At 35.9% G+C, this 20,173-nt stretch overlaps 1 protein-coding gene across 2 annotated transcripts in view; it reads right to left on the bottom strand.

Annotated features, from left to right (window-relative positions):
• Positions 1-12,883, bottom strand: part of Gopc (golgi associated PDZ and coiled-coil motif containing) — a 39,732-nt gene extending 26,849 nt beyond the window's left edge. For both annotated transcript variants that reach the window (XM_076858312.2, XM_076858313.2), the window contains exon 1: positions 12,370-12,883. In XM_076858312.2, the coding sequence (XP_076714427.1) occupies positions 12,370-12,657 (288 nt within the window). In that variant the 5' untranslated portion in view covers positions 12,658-12,883. The remainder of the gene's footprint in view (positions 1-12,369) is intronic.
• Positions 12,884-20,173: the final 7,290 nt, after the last annotated feature.

Below are 20,173 nucleotides of genomic sequence, written 5' to 3'. Positions count from 1 at the left end.
TCAAATGAAATAAACCAGGAATAGAAAGACAAATGCTGCATGATCTCACTCATATGTGGTATCTAAATAAAACCATTATCATTGAAGTAGAGAGCACAATAATGGTTACTAGGGTGGGAGCAGCGGGGTAAGGTAGATGAGGAGAGATTAATCAATGGGTACAATTACAATTATGAAGAATAAATTCTGGTGTTCTATTGCATGGTAGAGGGACTAGAATTAACAATAATGTATATTTCACAATACTAGAAGAGTGGGTTTCCATTATAAAGAAACGATAAATGTTTAGGGCAATGGATATGCTAATTATCCCAATTTGATCATTACACAATGTATACATGTATTGAAACATCCATGCTATATGTAAAATTATTAAATGTTCATAAATTTAAAAATTCAAGGTATACTGCACAAAGTAGAAATGAATTACCAAAAATGGAAAAGAAAGAGAAGCATTTTACCTAAGTAGCATTTCAGGACTGTCATCACTATTCATTAGTATTTAGAAGTCATTAGTATTCTATTTCTCATCACATACTCTCTTCAAAGCATCCAAACTTTTCTATGAAGATAATTCCTTCCTAATATAATTCTTAACTACTAGATTCTAATATGTAGCACCAAAATCAAAATAATTGTTTCATTCAGAATTAGCTATTATTCCACTTTATCTAGACCTAAATCCTCTGCCTATATAATCTTCAAAAATACATAACAGCTGCACTTTTTTCTTTCCAAACAAACTAGATTTCTAAACCATTGTATAGATAAAAATACTGATTATTTTACTTTAAGCACCCCCTTAAAAACCTCCTGGTTTGGGGGAGAATCAAATTAGAACCAGAAATTAGCAAAGATACAGTTGCACAGCAGGGAAATTGGATCCAGCACATTCCCTAATTTTAATATATAAACTTTTGATAAGATTTTAGAAGGTCCAAGATAAAAAGATCTTAAAAATATGATAAAGCATCCTAATTTTGCACATGTAGGAACTGAGGGCAAAGAGCTTATTATGTGAATTGCCCCAAATTACAAACTACGTTGGATTAAAACTTATCTTGTGACATCTTTTGTAGTTCCAGCAATAACAAGAGAACTGATGAAGCAGTCCATGAGCTCCAAATGAGATCACGTTCCCAAATCTCAGAACTATACTAAGCAAGGGGCTGAGAATATAGCTCAGTTGGTAGAGTGCTTGCCTTGCATGCACAAGGCCCTGGGTTCGATCCCCAGCACCAAAAAAATAAAACAAACAAATTAATATCTAAGCAAAAATTCTGAAACCTTCCCCATTATATACACCATACCTCGCATGCACACTGACCAAGCACTGGAACATATATTCTTGTCACGTGAACCCACACAGACACACAGGCAGGCATGCAAACAGGCACAAACATGCCTGCATATGAAAGAACACATTTTCCTAATCTGTTCAGAATTTTAAAAAATATTGACTCCAAATAGCAGTTTAATTATTAAACTATGGCAAAGAAAGATGCTGATAAAAATATACATATACACAAAATCTCACATCTACCTATAATTACTTCTACACCTTTTGTCTTAAAGAATGTGTATAAATGTGATTACCAGAAAAGAAACTTATGCTTTTAAAAGTGCTGTTTACATTTGAAAATACAATTTAAGATGAAAATATGAATGGGTATTTAAATCTCTAGCAATTGTTCTCTTTAATCCAGCATCTAAAATTTATCATGTACGCACATACTTTTCAAAATGCTTTACAGCCCAGATAGTCAATACAACAAACGTAAAAAATAAAAATCAGAGATTGCAACACATCACTATAAAAATACCTCTTACAACTTATTGATTACTAAATTTAATAGTGACCTTCCAACTAATAAGAGATCTTTACAGATTACCTATTTCTCCTCTCATTAAAGGAAGCAAGACTATTTTATCTGGCAAGGCTGTCCTTTTTCCTAGAACTAAACTTTTAAAAGAATATATCATAAGATTCTTATATAAAGGATCCCAAACTATCTGACAGCTAGTGGAAGTTGAACTATTCTTCACAAGACCTTTTATTCTGTGACAAAAGTCAAGGGAAGAATGTAACTAATGAGAAAATTTCCATCCATTCTTTTTTTCTTCTATCCATTCAAAATATTTAATTTAACGCATTCATTTTAAAAATAATTTTCCTCTATTTTTTCTCCCTGTGTCTGCGGTGCTGTGTTGTTCCTACTATTCAAAAATTACAGAAAACCAATGAGTACTATTATAAACCACAAGACTAACACTACATATTCAAAAGTCAGATTTGAAAATCTCTGCCATCTCCCAAGTTAGAAAATAATACCCTCCTTATTCCAAGTCTGAATAGGCTTCGGAAATAGTCTGTTCATTAGCTTATGAAAGTTCTGAGAAAATTTTACCTAGGCACTTTACTTTTTTTTCTATCCAATCATAATGAACACTAATTTCATCTGTCATTCTTTCTCCCTAAACTGTTCTGCAGTCTATACAAGCAAACATTTTTATTTTCAGTCTTCCACATCATCAATTATACTCATTCAACCAGTATTTACTATACTACAGCCATATACCAAACACTGGGTTGGGTTCTGAGGAAACATAGGTGAAGAAAATAAATGTGGATCTTGCCCTTACAGAGGTTTGGTACATAGGGCAGCCCACTAAGAAAATGAATTGTGTAACAATATAATATTAGCTAATGCCACACTTTTTTTTTTCCTTTTTTGGTACCAGAAATTTAACCCAGGGGTACTTAACAACTGAGCCACATCCCCAGCCCTTTTTATTTTTATTTTTATTAAGACAGGGTCTCCTTAAAGTGCTTAGGGCCTCACTGAGACAGGCCTTGAAATTGTAATCCTCCTGCCTCAGCCTTCAGAGTCTCTGGAATCACTGGCATGGCCACAATGCCCGGCTGGCATTATTTTAAATACTTATATTTTAATTGTCTTAAGCCTTACGTTAATCCTGATGTGCATATTTTGTCCAGGGAAGGAAACTAAGCACAGATATTAGGTAATTTGTCCAAGGTCATTGCCGCAGTCCGGCAGCAAAATAACCGTGGGGGGGGAGGGGGGCGAGCAGGTCATTACAGAGCTGGTTAAATAATAAATTATAAGCTTTATGAAAGAAACTAAAAGAAGAGAATTAGTGAGACAGGAATGCATGGTTATTCCTCTGGGAAGTTTCAATCATTATCAGAACACCAGTGGAAAGAACACATTTGGGAAATTCTGTAGGACTCTTCCAGTGGATCTGTGAAGTCAAAACTACTTTTGTAATAATAAAACATATTCAACTTTTTCACTGTTTATTTTATACTGAGGTACAAAAGCAATGATGAGTAAAAGGCTGGCAGGTGAGTGCAAATTAAATCAGGAGCTCCAAACTCTACCAGTCACTGCTATGCAACTACATTTGAGAAGTTCACTTAATAACATCCTTCATTAAGTAGTAAAAATTATTAATTTTTAAAAATCACAATCCTTTTGAGTACATGTTTTTTTAACCTTCTAAGTGATGAAATGTAAAGTATTCATATAACATTCCTACTATATACAAGCTATGTTCTCTCAAAAAAAAGTACCTAGACAATTGCCTGAGTTGCAAATTAAACATTTTTTTTCTTAATAAAGGAATAGGACTTTCACTTGAATGAAGGACAAACAACAGTTATTCAGATTAAAATATTTGCAAGACACATTCTTAGGAATGAATAAAGCAAACTTATTACTTAAAAAAAAACAAAAACAAAAGAAAAAAGAAGAAAGGAAGGAAGGGAAAGAAAGTCAAGTATATGTATTACCAAAACATTGAACTTTCAAGTGAAAATTAAAATTTTGGAAAACCATAATCCATTGTCAGAGTTGGAAAATTTTCCAACACTTAAAAGATTTTCCTGATGAGACTGAAGATATTAACAAATGTGATTTTTTAAAATACTGTATGAGATGTGCCAACGTTTGGAAGACCTGCAAAACTCAGTAAACCACTTCAAAATGATCCATGTGTGATGTTATAAAATCATGCCTGGGTAAAAGATCCACTCAAATTCTCAGTCAATTAGACAGTGTATGAAAAATTCATTTACATAGTTTCAGATACCACATTTAAGGAACCATCTCTTGTACACTTTTACTATCAAAAAAGAATATCAACAATTATCTGAAAAGGCTATGAAAACATCCCTTTCTCTTCCAAATACCAATCTCTCAAAGATCACATATTCTTCCTATAGTTTAAATAAAACAACACAGCACAATAGATTGAATATAAAAAACAGATGTGAAAATCCAACAGTCTTCTATTAAACCAGACATTTAAAGTATTTGAAAGAATATAAACTGACATAACTTTCCTCACTAATTTAGTTTGGTTTTAGAAAATAGTTATTTTAAATTTAAAATGATATTAAAATGCAGTGGGCTTGGCCTGGCATCATGTGCATGCCTGTAATTCCTGTGACTCTGAAGGCTAAGGCAGAGGATCTCAAGTTCAAAAGCCAGTCTCAACAACTTAATGAAGCCCTAAGCAACCTAAGGAAGCCCTAAGCAATCTAATGAAAACTTGTCTCAAAATAAAAAATAAAAAAGAGGTTGGGAAGATGGCTCAGCAGTTAAGCACCCCAGGATTCAATCCCTGATACCAAAGTAAAAAAGAAAAAAAAAAAAAAAGTAATGGGCTTATTATTGCTATTTTTAAATTACGTAATAAATATTTAAAGTTTCTCAGTTCTTATTTCTAACACAGCAATTACCAGTACATGTATCCCAAATTTTAAAAATGAGGTCCTCAAAATTTTATCATAAGCAGTCCTGAAATCAAAAACTTTGCCTATCTTATCTCAGAGATTCTGCAAGGAGACCTGTGTGGCTGGGTAACGTAGGTTAAAAGGAAAGAATGGTAAGATATGTCGCTGGAGGAATATTCAGAGATCAGACTGTGCAGAGCTTGCCAGTCATAATAAGCAATCTGCACATTATTCAAAAAGAAGTTTCTGTTTTAATGTCAAAGAACTCATTTGCTCCACAATCAAACTTAGAAGTAGGGTGATAAGGAGATCAACCTACACAATATTTTAGGAATGTCACAAGAACATTAAACCCATACTCAATACCCTTATGACATTTTTAATCACATTTTCATTTTTTTAAATAGAAAACTGTGAAAAATTAATTCACACATCATAGTTTTGTAAATTAAATATCAGGGGAATAAATGATTCAGCCATTAGATAGTATGGTGGGCACTGTGATAGCACAGATATAGATAGAAGCAACAACACAGAAACCATCCCAGCTCTCATGGAGTTTATATTACAGAAGGACTGCTAGTAATCTTTGAAGATATACTACAGAACACTAGCGTGGTTTTAATAATTTATTCATACAAATAAACATTTACTGAGTGCACAATATTCAATAGAATTTAAGAACAAATAAGAAATAAGACAGAATTCTCCCCTGAAGAAGTTCAATATTAGAAAAAAATACATTTCTAATTATGATGCAAAGTGTGGCAAACACTATCATAGAGGAGTCTTTATGCACCAGTTCAAAATGAGGCAAATGGAGGCAGTTAGAAAGATGTAATTGAAAGAAGGTCTACTTATACATGGAGTGATAAAGAAAAAAAGGTCTGGGATATGAAAACCTCTGTCAGGTAATACAAGGATGTAAATAGTTCAGAAAAGTTGATGTTTAATGTGAGTTGAGTTCCCAATTTTAAATTTTAAAAAGGGCCAAAGATCAATTCTGTAAGCTACTATAAACCAACTTATCATCCATACTCAAAGGAACATACTTAATACTCCATGTAATTTTGAAGCACTGCAGAGAAAAAAAAAAAATGGATTCACAAAGAGATAATGCTACCCATTAAGTCAGCTTTCACAAAGCATTTGACGGTTCAGATTATTTTACCTAAGACATGGTCCTCAACCTCAAAAAGCTTATATTCCGGAGGCAGAGAGATATGGCAACCACTAATTATAGTACAAGATAATAAATCTAATAGTACAAGTGAGTTCAAGGTGTCAGGACAGATTATGCGTATAGAGAGCAGAGAAGAGGTGGGATGAGGAAAGCCTTCCAGAGATGGTGATGTAAACAGAGTCTTAAGAGATGAGTGGGCGTCTAATACTGTGGACAGTGGGAGAGAAAAGGCATTATACGTGAAAGCCGATACAAAAACAGAGGTGCCATGAACAAGGAAGGCCTATTTAGAAAACTACAAATTGACTATTTCATTGAAACAAAAGCAGCTAAGAATGAGTGACAAGTGATAAAGACAGACAAATGAAAACTGATCACCATGTTAAACAATTTGAATTTTAGGCAATAGATGGAGGTATAGAAAGAAGAGTGACAGATTTGTCCTTTTGATATGATTCACTAAAATGAATCATTTTAGAATACTCAGTCAACAAAGATATATGGTTTGGAGGGGCTAAATTAATAAACAATTAGGAGACTATGTTAGGAACATGTGAAAGAGGGTAAGAATCTTAACTACACATAATATCCTAAACTTATTACCTTTCCTACCAGACTGGCTCCTTCCCCTGGTTTCCTTACTTCAGTGAATGGAACTATATTGGTTTCCTAGGGCCATCATAACAAATCATTGCAAATTTGGTCACTTAAAATAACAAGGTTATTTTCTCACAGTTCAGGACACCAGGGGTTTGATATCAAGGTGTTGAAATATCCCATGATTCTCTCCTAGTTTTTGGTGGTTGTTAGTAATCCCAGTGATTCCTTAGCTTGTAGACATATCACTCCAATCTCCTTCCATTTTCATATAACTTTCTTCTCTGTGTGTTCTCTTCTATCTCTTATCAGGACACTCTTTTTAGATTTAGGATCCATTCCAATCCACTATGATCTTATCTCCCCTCTTTAGTTAATTATATCTACAAATTATATACCTATTTCTAAATAAGGTCACATTCTGAGGTTCTGGGTAGACATGAATTTTGGGGAGACACTTTTCAACCCACTACAGATATCTGACAAGATATTTCCCAAACAGAAACATGATGTCACCCTTAACCATTTCTCTTATCTTTTGTATCTGTATAATGATCAACTTCTGTCCTTTCTACTTCATTAATTTTCAATCTATCTCCTTTTCTTCATCCCCATGACCATCTTCATTTCAATAATATTGTTATCTACATAACAACTCCTACTCCTACTCCACATCCAAAAGCAAAAATGGGATCCTAATTAGAATAAGTTATTCTCCATGTATGTATATGTCAAAACTCTATTGTCATGCATATCTAAAAAGTACAAAAAAGAAAAAAGAAGAAAGACAACCGCCTTTGCTACAACATTGGAGGAACCCAAATATCACTCTTATTACTGTGCCTGTAGGGTAAATATTGCTGGAAAAAGTCACACCATAGGGCAGACTGCATGCAGCATGAATTTAAGATAACTAGTCCCAGGTACGCACTTACTCCTACCTGGCAATCATTCCATCTCTCTGGCCAACTGGCTTTCTCACTCTTCCACAAGTATTCAAACCACTTCTATCATCCTCAAGCCTTTTCTCTCACCCACTTTCAGCAGCTGGCCTAGGCTCCTATTTTATAGAAATAGGAGAAGGAAGGAAGAAAGGAAGGAGGGAGAGAGGGAGGAAGGGAGGGAAGGAGGGAGGAAAGAAAAGCCGGGTGGTGGCACATGCATGTAATCCCAGAAGTTTGAGAGGCTGAGGCAGGAGGATGGCACGTTCAAAGTCAGCCTCAGTAACTTAGCAAGGTTCTAAGCAACTCAGTGATACCTATCTCAAAATATAAATAAATGAATGAATAAACAAGGGGATGGAAATGTGACTCAGTGGTTAAGCACCCCTGGTTAAAAAAAAAAAAGAGAGAGAGAGTGAGAAAGTGCCAACCCACAAAAATTCCCCACAACCTCATCATCTCTCCCTTTTCCTCTAATAACTGTCCTTCTTTCAATATAAGACTATTCTTTTTACTTGTACTTTCTATCTCCTCTTCACACAGAATCTTACTAATATTATCCTTTTTTCTATAATATTCAGTTTTTCTCTCAACTTGATGCTTCTTAGAAACATGTTCAAAATTATTTTTCATTTATAACCAAAATGAGATACCCCTCCCTTGAACACCACATTCTCCCTTCTAAGTTTTCTATGCAGACACACTCGTTTTCTGCCTACTTTCTATCCACCTTCCTTGTCCCCCACCAGTAATAAATGTGTCTTTATACAGAAATTCATTTCCCAGGCTCTGTAGCCTCAGGACCCTTACTTAAACCCATAAGATGGGAATAACTATACTTAAAACCTATCTCATGGGACTGTTATGAGAATTAGATGAATCAATACACGTAAAAAATTCAGGACCAAATCTGGCCCATAGGCATTGATCAATAAGAGTTAGCAATATCATTATTGCCAATAATATCTCATATCCATCTACCTGGCAATCAGCTGCAAGACTGTCATGATGGAGTCACCCTGCATTCTCTCATCCCTCCATTTCAATCCATCTCAAGATGGCCTGTTGTTTTTTTACCTCTCAAGTCACTCTGGTTCTGAACACTTTCCTCCTTTGCCACTTCTTACACCGCACTGTCACATGGATAATGATAAGAACCTCCTAAATGATTTTTTGCATTTATTTTTATTCTTCCAAACTTTCTCCATACCATAGCCAGAATGACCATCTGGTGACCATCTGGTTACCATCTGGTTTAAAACACTTTCCATTGCTATGAAAGTATCAATGTACTGCATAGCCTGTAAAACCACTTAAGATTTGGTCTGTACTTCCATGTTAAAACTATCTCATCTCTCACTTCTTTTGCCTAACACCTAGCGAGTCTTTTTCTGATCTCTAAGTGCACTATGCTCTTGTTCTTTCTACTGCTTTCCACTTTGTAGCCCCTCTACTCCAATATGGAATGATATTCCTACTTCTCCAAGTCTAATTAATTCCTACTCATATTTTATGTCTTAGCTTAATGGTAGCTTCCTCAGGGAGCCTTTCTTGACTCTCCAGAATCAGTTCTCATTTACTCCATGTAATCTTTCATTATTCTTATGAAAGCTGCAATTTCTCATTTATGGTATTATTTCTCCAACAAATTCCCCCAATAGAATCCAAGCTTCACAACAGCAATGATTATATCTCTTTTTGTTTTCTATTTTATCCCAAGTGCCCAATAAACATGTGGCATATAACCTAGGTTGAATTAATATATACTGGATCAACATTAAACTTCAACTTCAAAGTTGCAAAATAGCCTATTCTAATAATGGACAGATTTAAAAGAGTACAAGGACAAGCATATCACCAGTTCATTATATGTGTGGCTCTTGACCAAAGTTAAAAGATTCTCTATTGTTTAAAGTTAATCACTTAAAAATTATTCTAATTAAGCAATTACATAGGGGAAGGAAGAGGCAATAGAAGGCTATTGTTTGGCTATTATTTTAAAGGAGTGAACAAGCAGAAAATTGTATTTCACAGCAGAGGTGAGTTTTTCTACAGTATTGGTTCAAGCCTTTGTTCTGTTCCAATAAACCTTCTATGACGGCTGCCACTGCTACTACTATTACTATTACTACTACTACTACTACTACTACTACTACTACCACCACCACCCCAATCAGGGGTGACTCCAGCTCATCCATCACCAAGTGGCTCACAACAGAAAGAATTTCTCAAGCAGGTCAGAAGTTTCAAAGATAGATAAGAATCTGAAATGGCACTCCTCTGGTATTCTCTGCCTTCCCCTTCCCTTTATTGATGTTTCCTCCCCCAAATAATTTATGGCAGGGAACAGTCATATGGAGGTAATTTGTATTTAATTTACAAATGTAACTTAAGGATCCCTGTGCCCAGCAAAAGTGTTTTTCTAACTACCAAATTAAGTGTAGTGTTACCTAAACACATAAGTCTTGGGTAAGAAGAAGTGGTAATTGAGGAGGACACACAAGACCAATTTAAATGTTATATGTTACCCACACCCTGGAGGAATCTGTTTGGTAATATAAAACTATTTTATCATGACAACAAGGTTTAAAATATTAATCTCTAAAACCACAGAACTTGTGGTTCTACTGCTGCTGCTACTACTATCACTACTATTACTACTAATACTACCACCACCACCACCCAAATCAGGGCCTGTGACTCCAGCTCAGCCATCACCAAGTGGCTCACAACAGAAGGAATTCTCAAGCAGGTGGGAAGTTTCAAAGACAGTAATCTGAAATGGCACTACCTATAGTACTGGCCTAAAATATCCTAATATCCATGTAATTATAACAATAAAACTAATTCAACTGCTTAATAAGAAATTAAGTAAGAAAGTAATCTCTTTTAAGATTTCAAGATCTCTGAAAATTAATAAGTTTATGGAGCAACTCTCAAAATTCTGCAGATAGTATATCCACAGGTCTATTTTGAAACGAATTACTGACAATGAGCCTTTCCATATATAAGTGATTCCATGAAAACTGTATAAGATGCTATATATGTAGAGGTTAACACCAAAGACAGATGAATCAGCTATAACTGAAAATACACACAAACAAAAAAATAATTAAATCTATATGTCTCCTCACCATTTTCTAAGATCTACCAGGGATTTAAAGCCCATTAAAAAACCATGCTCACATTGTGATATGCTAGCATTTCTTATTTTGAGAAATGCTGCTACCACCTAAGCTAGGACATGGAATCAGAACATGCAATTATAATTTCTGAAAAAAGAACATGCCTAATTTATTATAACTCTGAATACTCAACTAAATATTTAAAGATTTTTTAAAAAGGGGATACTACCTCCTACTCATAGAATGAGACTTTCTTCAAAATTAGATTTTGTAGCTGACATCAAAAACATGAGTTTATTTCCCTTAGTTTACTTAAAAAATAAATTAGACTTTGTTTCTTTTTTAAAAACTATTTATCCCCAATAGATACTCAAATCTGTAAATGACATGAAAGTTCTCATGTGGTTAAAAAAAAAAAAAACTACTCTTAATCTTTGTTCTTTAAAGCTAAAGTATTATTTTTAGAAATCATCAAATGCAATTCAATATCTGATAAAATGACTACCTTCTAGAATTTATCACTAATTTATCACTACAAGAGACATATTAATTTACCCACAATAAGTGACTGCCTTCATATCAGCACTTTAGTTCCAACCTTTTCCAAAGGGATGGAAGAAATAAACAGTCCTCTCAGTGGAAAAGGCCACAAAATCAGGGCTATGTAAATCTATGCTAATCAGTGGTTAATTATACATTTTTCACAGATACTAAAGAAGAACACTGACCACTATGCCAGGAGAGAATGTGTATCTGACATACATATTAATTTGGATACAATGGACATTCTCAATTAATTACAACTAGTAGAAATGATAATTTTTCTTAAGAAAGCCAATGCTCAAAGAGCTTTGCACAATACTGATTATTCCATTTTTATGTGCATTAAAACGGAAAAATTCTCTTATTTAAATTGTCTAGTTGAAAAGTGCTCTTTATGTAATAATGTTAATTAATCATGATTACTAAATATTGTAATAATGCCCTAATTTAATTTTCTGCACAATGTGGTAGGATTTTTTGTTGTCTGTTTTGTAATCACCAATACTCCACCCACATTCACACCCAGAGACTAAAGCAAATTATCATTCTTTAAATACTCTCAAATATAAAGCCAGACTTCAGGAAATACAGTCTGAACACATAAGCCTCAATGTTAGAAGTTATTTGAATAATTACAAGGATCTCTGTAGATATCTGCTTGTCATTTAAGAACCAACTGTGGACGTCAACCAAGAAAGACAACAACACTATTCAATATATATTCCGTTGAATTTTCCTAAAAGCTTTGATTAGGTCCCCCTAAATAGTTCATGCATGTTTCTGTGTGCAATCACACACGTTGATCTGGGATAGTTAAAAATGAAAATGATCAAGGTTTTGCTTATCTAAAAATACACCAATCTGGTTTATCAATGTAAAAGCAAATCTGCAAAACTCAAATGTCAAAAGGTGGGCTAAGGTATCATGACAGAGAATCTTATAGGTTCCTTAAGGTAACACCAAAAGGGAGTCTAATCGTTCTCTCCTAGGAGAGATACTTAAGAAGGTGGATGACAGGACTCCCACACGTCGGTCACATCGTTTTCTCCCCCAACCTCACCTCACTCTTTCCTTCACACACATACACTCACCATCACATTCGATGCCCAAGTGTCCCAATGGGCAGTTTTCTAGGGTCGTTTCACCGGTGCGTTAAATGGGATCTAACGCCCCCCAGTAACCTGGCATTGAATGCCATCGCTGCCAGCCCCCAGGACTCACCTCTAGCTTGTGATTGATTTGGGACACAGTCTGGGCTTTGTGGCAAAGCTGCGCAAAGCAGGAGCTCAAGCTGGTCATCTTCTGTCGCCCCTCATAAGTGATGTCCGCTTGGTCAGGATCGATCTCTCCCAGAAGCAGATCCACATCCACAAAGGCCTTGTCGAACTCCTTCTCCAGCACCTCCAGCCACCGGAACATGGATACCCCGCCGGGAGAGACCCCAACAGCGCAGGAGGCTCCCCCTGGTCCCCCTCCGGCTCCTGCCGGGCATGGGCCGCCCGCCGACATGGCGCCGTCTAAGGCCTCCCCAGACTGCTGCTGACCCTCGCCAGCCACACACCACGCGAGGGGAACTGCTGGGACTACCAGGACCCCAGCGCGCGAACACACGCTCCGTCAGTCCCTCCTTTCCTCTCGCGCCGCTAACGCCGGCAATGCGGTCCCACGGTGGCAGGAGCAGCGAGGACAGGGCAGCTGCGGCTGCACACGGAAGACTCAGGCCGTCCCACCTCCCGGCCCGCCCCCGCTGCGCATGCGTAGAGAAGAGCCGGGCGTGCGGAGACCGGAGGGACGAAGTGGGCGGGGCCGAGATGCGACCTTGGCCTATGACAGGATTCGGCCCGGGACCAGTCTGTCAGCGGCCATATTGACAACTGGCAAACCCTTGCTGGATTCCCAGAGAAACGGAGGCGCATGGTATCTGCTTCCAAGTTGGAAAGACCCGAAGGAGAAAACCATGTCCACGTCGCAGAAACGAATGGCTTTCGCCAGTTTGACTTCACAGTGGGCGGGAGCGGTTCCAAGGCCTCCCGGGAAAGTTGCTGCAGTGGCGTCCAGGGGCAGAAAAGGGAGAACAGAGAAGGGCGGTGTGAGCATGCGCTGAGAGCCACGTTTTACCTTTTCCATTCCAGTTCCTGTTTAGGGTGGGGTGGGTGGATATCCAGGCTCTTCTTGGCAAGCCGCGCTCTACATTCCAGTTAGGGACTTCCTAAAGCTACCCGTTGAAGCTGGCTCACCAGGTTTTGCTGATTAAAGAGTCAGACAGGCCTGGGTTGAAGTTTTACACTCCATCACGTAGTAGCCTCCACACCTAAGTTGTATTATTTAACCTGTAATCCTAGTTTCCAAAATTTATTTCATTCAGCACAAAGGTAAAATGTTCAGCTTCGTTGCTTGGCAGATGGTATTAATCTTATTACACCATCGGTTACACATTTCTAAAGCAACTACTTTACATGGCGTAATTATTTTTAAAACTAGGTACCGTGTTCCCATTAGTGACATTTCAGAAAAACAAACGTTATGTGGGCAAAGAGGAAACACTTGGAAATGATATTGGCCAAATTATTATATTTTGTGCGTGCAAGACTATGTAACAATAAAATCCACCATTATGTTTATAATGCACCAATAAAATACAGAAAAAATTATGAAGAATCATATATTCATAAATATATTGAATACAGACCCCAGTTGAGGCATTAAGGACACAAAAACTAATGAAACATGACCTTTACTCAAACCGAGCTCAAGCTAGTGAGGGTGGCTCTCGCAACGACAACTTTAAATTTTGCCTGCATTTAGGAGCCTGGAGCAACTGCTCTTTGCATTCCACCTACTCTCTCTCTCAACCCTCTTAAAGTCCAAGAGTACAAAGTGTTGGAAAGGGAAGGAGAAACCAGTCTGATTAGAGTAGGCTGGTAGAAATTGTCTTTCCTGCATTGCCTAGGGGAGTATTTAGGGACTGAGTACAGAATCTTCTGTGATCCGTCCTTGGGACAGACCCTTCTATAATTAATCATCAACCAAAGCTTGTACTGTGTGCCCCTCGCCAACGCAGCACCAAAGAGAAACAAGAAATCATAGCTTCAGTTTGCACTTTGATTACTTCAGCTGCTGGTTAGCATCAAGCAATAAACTTCTTTGGCTTCAGCAAACTTAGTTTAGCAAAACGAACCATAAGATCCTTTCCTTGAGCTTCACACAGGTCTTAATACACTACAAACAATATAAAATTAAATTTTACATCTCACCCCGTTTTCTTCCAAAATTAGCTTTATTTTCATCTGCAGTGTTTGCAAGAATCATTGCTAGAGGTACCAGACTCACCACTTTCTCTACACTTAGCAATGCATTTTCAGGAACTTGAAGTAAAAAGTTAAAAATTTGTGGGAAAGGGAGGGAAATTAAAGGGAACCTTAATAATAACAACTTTCAATCATTGGGTATGTAATATGTCCTAAATGCTTTACTTTGATCCTCACAAAATCCTGTCAGGTGGATATCATCGCTTTTTTAATAGATGAATCACAGAGAGCTTAAGTATCTTGGTAAGGTCACACAGCTTGAAAGTTCAGTCTAGGAAATTTTTACTCTAAAATCTTTGCTGTTAACCATGGGACACAGAGAACTGAGGGAATCCATTTCTTCTTGCATGAGTTTCCAGTATAATAAATTAGCAAGTGAGTTCCAAAAGATTTTTTCAAAAAAGTTCTTCCCAGTTATAAGCTATATACAAATCTAATAACATATAAGAAATATTAATACAGAGTAATTGGATACCCATTTTCTATTACTCATGGCTCTCTGTAGTTTACATAGCCTACACTTGAATATAATCTTTAAAATATATATATATCATTCAACTTCCAACTATATTGTGTGGGTGCAGCTGAGCTACACTTTAAGTATTTGTGTGTCCAGTGCTCTGATGGTTGACGCATACCCCTATTTTCAGAATTGCAGAACTCAACTCCACTTCTGTTACAATCTCAAAAGTCACACCCTCTGTGTTTCAAAATAATTTCTTGTCATTATCCTTTCTGCATAGCAGCTGCTGTATTCTTCTGTGCTTGCCATCTTGTTACTACATGACCATTTCAAATGTCCGTGAGATGCTTTAATATGATTTTTTGCTAACAGAAATTGTGGTTTTGCAATTCTGCAAGTCACAGCAGAACATAGAAATGGAAAAGAGGGCTTGGTATTCAAGTGCTGCCATCTGTTGTCAGTGTACTCTATCTACATTTATTGTCTTCACCTTAGAAACTTGGAATTGTATTTAATCTCTGTACTTGTGTAATTTGATTTCCAACAGATTAAAAAAAATCTTTACACTTATATTTGCAGTTGGAGTGGCATAAACTTCCAAAAACTGTTTCATAAATTATGCTTTTGTGATTTAAAACAATCTAATATAACTAAAATATGACAATCTTATCCCTACACAGTTTTGCCATTAAGAACAAATAGGACTTGGCATGGTGGCTAATGCCACCAAACACTCAGGAGGCTGAGGCAGAAGGATTGCAGGTTCAAAGCCAGCCTTAGCAATTTAGTGAGACTGTAAGCAACCTAGTGAGACCCTGTCTCAAAAATAAAAAATAAAAAGGGCTGGGATGTGGCTCAGTGGTTAAGCACCTTTGAGTTCAATCCCTGGCACCAGGAAAAATTTTTAAAAGGAACAAATAGGGTGGAAGACTGAGGAAAATGGGTAAATAGAGAAGATACTAACAGTTTCTTTGATGGGTGTTGGTCATTAGTTGTGAGATATAAAGATACTTGTAGAGCACCATTAACTTCAAAGACACCATAAACAACATATACCCACCTTGGACAGGAAAGGGAGACTATCAATTTATTCACCTCTTCTATGTTCAAGGTTCTATGCTAAGCTTCACTTGTTTCAATTAATTTCCAGTAACTCTAAAAGAAAAAGGAAAAGCAGTTATTAAGTGTTATTGGTGGTTATAAAAAGATGTATAATGAATGACTATGGTCAAGAAAATCCACTGCCACTGTACTTGAACAATGTGGGACAATCTTGGAATATTATGCTTATATGTATTATTTATATTTATTAAATTTATTATTTATGTTTGCAAACAATTTGAAATAATCATGCTAAAGAAGTAAATTTGAGTGTTCTAAAGTGATTTATTATCCTCATTCTCCTTGTTATTTTTAATATAATGGGATAATTGTTTGTTCCCTGGCTTATAAAACTTGAGAATTTTCGTGGAATGATTTAAGAGTAGCTTAGATACCTTCTTACTTCTCATGTGAAGCTATGGACTACATCACTATTTAGTTTTTTGCAAATATCTGCTGTAGCAATTGTCATATTCTTTTGGAGCCCCATAGACTGCAAGCCCCTTACTTACCTGTATCTTGCTTATCTTGGAACCTTAGGTGCTAACACAAGATCTGGAATGTGGCAGGAATTTTATAACTGTGGAATGACTTCAGTAATGAGATTTTCCAGTAATATATGTAGGAAATTCTACAGTCACTTTTTAAGACATACTTTAGATACATGCTAGAGAACATAGCAATGTAGATTTTGATATTGTCTTAGGGGTTAGGGATATCTATAAAATACTCATCAATTTCTAAAATTCAAGGAATATTTTTCTCAACCAAAAAAAGATGGCTTACTTTAACAATGATCTGGCTTATTTGACTAACAAGTCAAATATAATTTAGATATCAAAAATTATTTTACCTATTTCATAGTTAAAACAGATACTACATTTTGTATGGTATAGTCAAACCTAAAAACAAAACTATTTTAATCCCCGTTACTACATTTGTATTACTTTACAAGATTAAAGATAGACTCTAACTGCTTTTTCACTGTTGCTTGATCTACATTCACATTTATCCTTTCCCACAGCTCCAGGTTTGATTCAGCATTATTGAGAAACACCTTTTATCAACAACGATATCAAAGTTTACTACTTATTGATTCTTCTTCTTTCACCTACTGCCAAGTCATTGTTTATTTCTCAGATTGTCAGACTTTACAGATCAAACACATACACCCCCACTACCTTTATCAATTATGTTTTTTATAGATTAGTCCTACAAGGACCTCCCAAACAGGTTCATTCTAAGCCCTCTCAACATTAATTATCTTTTCTTTGCACTTTTATAAAAAAATATAAGAATAAGTTATCTGGTTAGAATTTGTATAATCTTCTAAATTAACAAGTTAGAAAAATTATAGTGAAACAGTTACACAAAAAGTCACGCCACAACAGTTGTTGGAAATATATTTGTTTTGTCTCTAGTTGGTTGTAACTTACTAAAAATTTGTTTGGTTTTTGTGGCCCTGGTGAGCAGACTGAATGAAGGCAAAAAGACTTCTCTAATGAAAATTTGTCACTACATATGGGGACTGTCTATATTTGAACTCCCTTCCTCTGTGTAGGGAATTTCCTACCTTGTGTATCTCCTTGGTAGGAGATAGAGCCCTTCCATAATGAACAGGAAATGTAAATCCCTTTTCCAGCTCTGTGACAGCTAGACCAAGGCTCAGCTAACTAGAATCATCTACCTGAAGTTTTAACATGGAGTTAATGAAGTAGGAATCAGGAGAATTATCCTTGATAGGGAGTAGAAAGGAACGTGGAGATAGAGACATCCAATTTAATCAGTTCTACTAATGAGGGTTTTCAATTTCTGGTTATGGTAGAGACTGGGTGACCAATGTTCTGTCCTAGCAGTAGCAATGGTATCCTCACTTGACTGAGGTGCAATTTTGCTTGTGATTCAGCTATGTAGACTTCCTTTTATTCTTGCCCATTTCCAAATCTGATTCCCAGACTTTCCCACAATCCCATGTACTACACAGTTTTCTCCCAGTATTTCCTTTTCTGTTTAATTGGCCAAAATTTGTTTTTGTTGCAACCAATAAGCCAAATGGATACAACTATAGTTTCTTCTTTTTGCCCATGGATTTGACAAGCCTTGGACCATTTCATCTTTTCCTTTCTGTAAAATGGAAATTATTTCCCTTGCTTTTATCTGTGTTTGATAAGAGATAGAAATGAAGCTTAGTGGGTTTAAATAGTAGAAGCATTTATTTTTCTGTTTTACTTTAAACTTACACTTTCCATGCAACATGCTCCAGAATAAGCAAATACCTTTAAGAAGAATCATCTGTACTTTATTCACTATTTTTTTCTTTTATCTGAGGGAGGATTCAATTTTTTAAAGCCTTCTGTTTAGCTTTTCACTGATCCGTTTTATTGTCAGAATCATGAGCTGGTGATTCTAGTCTCAGGTCAGGAAGAATTTGAATTAGTCACTTTCCTTCCTGGAATCAAATTTCCTATTGACAGTAGGAAAGAAGGTATTGATTTAAATGATCTCTAAGGTTCCTGTCAGTGCTAACATTCTATGAAACTAATAAAAATTCATCAACATCCAGAAAAAAAGGTTAAATCTTCCTTGTAAGAACAACAGGAATATTCCTTAAAAATTTGAGATTTCTGCAGATTTTTTAAAATTCTAGTATAATATACTTTCACTAATAGCTCCCAAAATACTACTACACATGAGATATTAGGTAGCTTCAAGTTTTAGGTCAATTATTTCTTGCCTTCTTTTGCTTTTAATAAACAAGGAAAAGTCAATATCTATTTCGTAGAGGTATATGCATTGTGCTCATCTCAGTTTCTTAACAATGGCACTATTTCAAAAATATTTGTTAGGGGGGCTATCCTATGCATTTAAGGGTGTTTCAGCACCCCTAGAGAACAACAGAATGACTCCCCTTCACTTACGTTTTTATGACAATCAAAACTGTTTCTAGGGAAAGTGGGAGAATAAAGTCCAAGAAAACCTTGGTTTAAGAATCTGAACTGAGAATCCAGTTCAAATTCAAATTCAAAGCATACTGCTTGAAATTGCTATCTTTCTTGTATTGAAAGATTAAACTTAGATTCTGGGCTAATTTTGAACAGAGTTGCTGGTTGATTCACTGAATTTCCATGCTTGAGAAAGACATCCATGTTCTTTTATTTGCCTTCTTACCCAAAGAAACCAAATAAAAATGGATCAGATTAGGTTTTGTTAAAACTCTTAGAGGAAAGAATTGCATGCCTTATGCTTTTGAGCTCAAGAGCAAGAAGCCTGATCTTTATACCCTTGGCCCTTAATCAGCATGTGAAACTCCAAAAATCAGCAGAAAGTAAGCTAGAAGCTAAGCAATAGTGGCAGCTTCTATAGCTTACTTCCTAGTACAGTAAACAGGCAAAGGAGCCTGTCAACTTTAGAGCAGATACAACAAAACATGCAAGCCCTTCAAGAACTCAGGCTGCACGTCTATATTATATTTTCTCTGCAGTTTATAGTATCAATAAAACTTTTCCTTCTTCCTGAAAAAAAAAAAAAAGGCTGAATTCTCAACCTAAATAAAGAAGTGCAATCTGGGAAACAGACAGTTCTTTTATCCATCAGAGAATTCCCAAAATTTGTTTGATCAATGTTATTTACATTTTCAATAGCAAAATTGGGAAACAACCTAAAAATCTAACAATTAAAAATTAAAATAGTCTTTAAAAAATTTTTTTAATTTTTTTTAGTTGTCAATGAACTTTCTTTTATTTATTTATATGCGGTGCTGAGAATAGAACCCAGTGCCTCACACAGGCTAGGCAAGCGCTCTACCACTGAGCCACAATCCCAGCCCCTGGACAATTGTCTTTATGGAGAACTATTTAGACATTCAAGTTTATGAAGACTATGAAATAACATGAAAAATATTATAAATGAGTGTCCACAACCTGATTAGATAAAGCTATTCATAGTTTAATATTAGAAATAATGCCAAAATTATAATAAAGCTAACAGAATTACCATAAAAATAAGAAAAAATTATACAGTATAAGGCTCAAAGAGAATCCAATTGTCACCAACAAAGAATAGAAGATAGAACTCACTGCTATGCTACATAACAAAAACTTGCTGTCATTGACAGCAGATGAGAGGATAAGATTTTACAGGCACTTTATTTCAC

Source organism: Callospermophilus lateralis, chromosome 6 (genome assembly GCF_048772815.1).
Source record: "Callospermophilus lateralis isolate mCalLat2 chromosome 6, mCalLat2.hap1, whole genome shotgun sequence".
Classification (NCBI taxonomy): Eukaryota; Metazoa; Chordata; class Mammalia; order Rodentia; family Sciuridae; genus Callospermophilus; species Callospermophilus lateralis.
This window is presented reverse-complemented; position numbering and strand designations above follow the sequence as displayed.